Here is a 6000-nt window from a genome sequence, read left to right as displayed (position 1 = left end):
TAAAGCCCCCATCCTGCAATTTGATCCATGTGTGCAAGCCCCAACTCCTGCAGGAAATCCCACTGAAGCTGATGAAGATCTTTAGAGGTTAAGCATATGTGTGGGTGGGGGCGGGGGTGTCTGCCTGCAGGACAAGAGCTAGCTTGGTATAAAAAGCCTAGTAGTCAAACACTTGCGGGAGGTGATGGATTGTTAGGACAAAATATGTTTTACTGTGATGAACAAATGCTACATATAACGTTACATGGCACAAAATAATCACAGTTGATTCCCAAGCAGCTTTAATTATAAAATACTGGGAAATGGGGACACTATCTTTTAAATTTAAAAGTGAAGGGGTGTGTGTGTGGGGGGGGGGGGAAGCACTTTCCCAACTTTGAGCATATTTTTGAGCATTTTGCAAGACATGCTGGTTTTTTTATCGAATATCTGTGAACTCAGTGCCAAATTTGGAATGGTGTCCACTTTACTGGAACTATTTTATGCAGCAGCTGTGAATACATGTTAACAAACCTCAGTAAACTACAGCTCTATAGGTTTTCCTGCATCTCCCCTCTGGTAGGGTTACCTTACATCTGGGTTTTCCCAGCCATAGCCTCTTTTTCAAGCTCCCTTTCTCTGTCTGGGCGGATTTTTTAAATAACAGGAAATGACTGGGTTTTTTGCAGAGCAGACAAGCTGGAGCTCAGAAAGAGTCCCGATTGCCCCCCACCCCCACATCTGCAGCTGATTGGTCCATTCCTCTGCAAGCCACAGCTCCTATCCAGGCCCCAGCTCCCAGCCCAGGGAGGCGCTGACTGATGGCTGTCGCTGAGTCCTGGCCTTGGCCAGCTGCCCTCCTATCATGACACTGCCCCCACCACCTCCAGTGAGTACCCTCTCCAAACTGTTCCTCCCCCACTCCTTCACCCTTCTGCAGTGTCCTCTATTTGGGAACAGAAATATGGTAACCCCCCGTCAGGTCAATGTTTTTTTTTTTCAGTAGTGAACGCAAAGACATAGGTTTCCCACATTCTGCTTCCTAATTAAATCTGGATTGTGCAGTAAATTTTTGTATGAGATTTGAAGTATTACCTGCCTGAGTTTCTCATACCAGCAGTGCTTTGGTTGTATTCTACACTGAGTTCCCATTTAACCAGAATGCTTTACCCCTTTCTGTGCTCGTTCTTTTTTTACCATTTGGTCTATATGACCCAAGTTCAATCAAAATGGTATTTGCCAGGAAACTTTTTTTTTGCTGATCTCAGTCTCCTATCATCTTGGTTTATAAATCACTCAGTGCGCTGGCTTGAAGATTCTCCCCATTTCCATATAAACATGCTTTCTTGGTTACTCCCCCCCCGACCTGGCTACTATGCTCCCTGAAAACACATGGGGTAGTCCAGGCAACAGAAGAACCCAATTTAGAACATGAACTCTATTGCCTGTGCAAGAAGGGGCAGAGAGGTTTAGCACATGCTTTCATGAAAAAATGATAGATTCTGCTTAAAACCAGCTTGTTCACTGAAACAGAAATTGCCACAATTTTATTACATAGGTAGGTTTGCTTACCTTCTCGTTGTAGGAAAAAGTGAAGCAGGGCTGGGGCCTGGGGGGGGAAGAGGTGAAGTCAGGGGAGGTTCCAGCGCTTCTACTGTAGTGTCTGGTTTTCAGCAATTAGGAAGTTGGCATCCCTAGTCACTTTGAAGAGGGAAAGGGCCAAGCTGAGGGATCCTGCTTCCAGGTTCCCAGAGGCCAGTTCTCAGGGGGACCCTGCATGTCGGCCTGGGACTCACCAGCTCCCCAAAGTCAGTCCTGCCCTTTCTGTGGCTGGCTCCAGACAGCTCCAAAATGGCTTTTCCCCCCACCAGGGCTCCCAGGGGATGGCATCTCATTTAGTGTTATTCAGGTTAGCTCTTCTTTCTAGGCTTTCCCTTGTCAATCATTTGACTCTACCCCCCCGCCCCTTCTTTCTCTCAGACATGGCCCCTCTTCTGAGCAGTTGCCCTGCCAGCCTCCTTGGCTCTAAACAGTGACTTTCCTCTTTCCTTTTTGGTTGCCTAGCACACTCTGAGTCTGCCCTTGGTCCCCCTTCCTCCCAGGGACAGTGCTTCCCCTTGCGTTTCATGCATACCGAGCCCCAGGAACCCAGATAAACTCCTTGGGAGTTACAGAGGTAAATGTTTAGAACGTCTAAATTGGTGCCTCACCGTCTCTAGTCTCTTTGGTGGATATTCCAAAGAAAGGTTTGTGAGAGGGGTATAGACAAGGTTCTAAAATTCATTCATAGTCATAACCAGGGCTAAAGCAAGCAGGTCTACTGTATCTTGGTACATGTGCACTCAGTCAGACTATTAGCGTGCATTTTTACTTTTCTGTGTTATGACAAAGATGTATTGTGTTGTGATCCCTCCTTCTCCAGAGTTTGGTTTGCTGCTCCTTGAGAGATGGACTCATCAAGCTACACAAAGTTAGATTTTATATATTTTATTCATAAAAACAGATTTGCAACAATTTTTTAAAAATTGATCTCATGCAGTATAAGGGTCTACAAGAAATTTTTCATTTACATTTTCTTCTGGCAGTTCCAGTCTAGTTTAAAGCATTTGTGCACTAACATCATTGGAAAATGCCATTGGGGCACAGCCTCTTCATAAATTTACAGTACTCTTTTGCTGCAGTATAAAAGAACAGAAACATTAAATAGCTATAGTCACTTGGTGGGTCTTGTTATGCTGCAGGAAATTAAAAAAATGTCATGGGAGAAACTACAGTATCATTGAGACAAAGAATGTACTGCATGGTTTAAACCTAGTAAACGGCACACAGTCAGTATTCACAAAGTTACAGACACACACACACTCACCTCCATCAGGCCAATACTTTTGAGTTTTTCCTGCTATGTTGTATTAATATTTCTACAGCAATGTTTGTGTATACATTATATACAATTTTGTCCTTTTCTTTTACAAATTAACAGATTCCTTTTAAAATAAACCAAGCCCTGATTAAATCAATAAAGCAAGAGAATACTGTCAACATACATTGAGTGACAACATCAATGCTTAAACAGAGTAATGAATTCTATTTTACCTGTGTTATGCTTACATGTTTTTGTTCTAAAAGCTACAGGTACCTCCATAATCTCTCTTACTGTATGTGCCAAGTGAAATATTTTGTGGTGCTCCCATTGGAAGATTTATATTTATGGTTATTTTTGGCTATGTGGTGAAGAGTTTTGCTTGTTTGTCAAAGCTGCAATTAAGTCCCTCTGTTAATAAGCCTCCTCCACTATGCAGCTACTGAAAGCAGCTCTTCAGTCATCTCTGATCTGGGAGTGTTTGTGCAATATTCACTTCAGAATGTGTGAGGTGGGCAGGCATTGGTTAAAGACACCAATTGCATTCTGAGGCACCACTGCTATTTTTAGCTAGACAATATTTTTATTTGGTTTAAGAAAATCACTGGTTTTAACAACTGACAAGGCCGTGATACATCACATTGCCAATATACTGGAGAATAGACTGGGATCAGGCCTCACTAACAGTTCGTGAGAATGTCGCTAAGATTGGTTCAGTTAGAACATCTTACAACTATAATACCTTAGAATAACTTTGCTTAGGGGAGTAGAGCTAAGGTATGAGCTCAAATATGAAATGCGATCAGCCCTTATCAATAGAGAGGTTAAAATTCATGCTTTTTCCACACCTTTATTTATCATAGTCAAACAAAATATTCTAGGTTCAAACTTGGTTTATATCAACTATTACCAGTTACAACTGTCACACACGCAGGTACCAAGGAAAGGTAGTGTATATTATTGTCTATGCACTCTGCAGAAATTGCCTGCAGCCGCTAGGTGCTGTGCCCTGTTCCCCCCACCCACCCCCTGTCTACTAAATTAGTATGATGGTAATTATGTGCAGCATAATTCAAACAAACTGTGAAAATCAATCCATTCTGTGACAATAAGACTTTACTATCCATCCATCCTCAGCTTATTGAGTTAGCAGCCCTAGACCTTTTTCTGCTGCCTTTGTGTATTACGGTTGGTTGTGTTTATTTTGAAAGAGAGGCAGAAACTCTGTCAAAATAAGTCCCTTATGGTCAGCATGGGAACCTGGCAATCACCACATCTAATCCCTGAAGAACCGTAAAGAGCTCTGACTTGGAACAGCAGCTCTGTAGCTGGTAATGCCTCAGGGCTGTTGCTACAATCTCTGCTTCTGCCCTGTGTATAGCTTTTAGTTACAGGGGGACTCTGCTATTAGCAACACAGAGTCTCAATCACAATTCAGGAATCATTTCTCAAAATCCACCTTTCCCACTAAAATCCTCTCTGAAATGAAAACAAGCAAGACTAACCAGTGCATAATGTTCCAACAATTTAACACAACTTTTGTAAAATGAAGTGTATCTATTTCAATAAATGTTATAGCTCTATCATTTTATTTTTCTTACATGGACAGCATATAGTTCCATGTTTTCAGCAGCCATGTAACAGTGACAGTTGAGTGGGTTTTTTTAAATTGTCTCATTTTTTGCAAGATTCGTATTTCCCAGCCTTCTTGTTGCTAGTAGAAATTTGGGAAGAAATATTTTCAATGACTTCTTTGTGAAGAAATAAAAGATCCATGAATAAGGCTACAGATCAAACTCCAGGTATCTCTTGCTCTCGCCTTTCCACATGAGTTACACTGGTACTCTCATGATGATGGCCTTAGCACTAGTTCCTCCATGTGGTAAGAGCAAATAGTATGTTTATAACAGAGTTCTACATCTGATGTTCAGTCCAGTCACTGAGTACTTAAAAGTAGTTCAGGAAGCTCTGATCTCCCATTTCTACAGGCCAGAAACCATCACTCGAAAAGATGGTGGCACGTGTCTGTGCCGAGGACTGGCACTGGGGCTTACACACGGACTGGCACAGCTAGCGTCAACTCCTCCTATGGATGGCAAATAGGCATGGTGAAGAATGGGCAGTTGTAAAGACAATCGGCGTTGTATACTGTAGAGAGAAGGAAAAAGAGATGTTAGCAGAAGAGGAAAATTGAATATATCAAATGCTTGATGTCTCTGTAAGAATGTTTTCTCTGACTTCTGCTATTACAGAGAGGGTTAATGCCAAGAACATTACATTTGCTGCTGTTGAGATATACCACTGCTGTTACCAACTTCCCTTTTGGGAGTTTTTTTGGACAGACTAGACTAGACAAGACAAGAGAATCTAATGGCTTGTTTCAAGTACCCCACAACTGTCTAAAATTCCCAGCTATTTTGAAATTAAATGTTAGACTGCTGATGTTTGGAAAAAAACCTTTAGCTTGCAATGAGGATGAACTAGCTAACACTCACAGGCTGATTTACAACCATTCTGAGCACTGGATAACTAGACAGAACAGAAACTGAATGAATGAGGTCCAATCTATGTGCATTTTTAGCTCAAAAATATTAGAATTAAAGAAGTCAGTTTTGCAAATCCATCTAAAGCAAATAAGTGCGTATGGAGATGTAAAAGGAACCCATGGGTCACTTTGCATCTTTTTGTAGAGTTTGTTTACCTTTGTAGTTTGGGTCCAATCCAGGGACAGGCTGAGCATCCCTCAAAGCCCAGTGAAGTCAATGGGAGCTGTGGCGGCTCAGCCCACATGAAAAAAATCACTTATGCCTAAATGTCTATTTGGAGCTTAACTTCAGGCACTCAATTTTCCTAGTGGGCTGGTTTTCACATCACAAGATCCCACCATCATAAATGGTAGTCTTAAGAGAGATGCTGAAGAGTGAGGACATGGAGTTTGAACTAATCTCTCCTCCTGGAAGGAGGCGGTCCTTCCAGAACAGAGTCGAGGCATACCAGCAGACTGCTTTGTGGAAACCTCTATTATCTCTGCGCATGGCTTCCCCTCCCTGCTCTTTCCCAAGGCTCCCACTTGCTTGCTGCTGCTTCCTGGGGTGAATCTTCCTCCTCTCCTCCATCTCATCTCCTTCCACCCTCAGAGGGCCCGGCAGTTGCTGGCTGTG

The 6000-nt window shown here is 42.5% G+C and overlaps 1 protein-coding gene across 3 annotated transcripts in view; it reads right to left on the bottom strand.

Annotated features, from left to right (window-relative positions):
• Nucleotides 1-2450: 2450 nt before the first annotated feature.
• The window catches only part of GABBR2 (gamma-aminobutyric acid type B receptor subunit 2), an 868870-nt gene continuing 865320 nt past the window's right edge, over nt 2451-6000 (bottom strand). For all 3 annotated transcript variants that reach the window (XM_038393151.2, XM_038393150.2, XM_043508506.1), the window contains one exon: nt 2451-4987. In XM_038393151.2, coding sequence (XP_038249079.1) covers nt 4822-4987 — 166 coding nt within the window. In that variant the 3' untranslated portion in view covers nt 2451-4821. The remainder of the gene's footprint in view (nt 4988-6000) is intronic.

This window comes from Dermochelys coriacea, chromosome 2 (assembly GCF_009764565.3).
Source record: "Dermochelys coriacea isolate rDerCor1 chromosome 2, rDerCor1.pri.v4, whole genome shotgun sequence".
Lineage (NCBI taxonomy): Eukaryota > Metazoa > Chordata > Testudines > Dermochelyidae > Dermochelys > Dermochelys coriacea.
The sequence above is the reverse complement of the archived record's forward strand: the minus strand, read 5'-3'. Positions and strand labels throughout refer to the sequence as shown.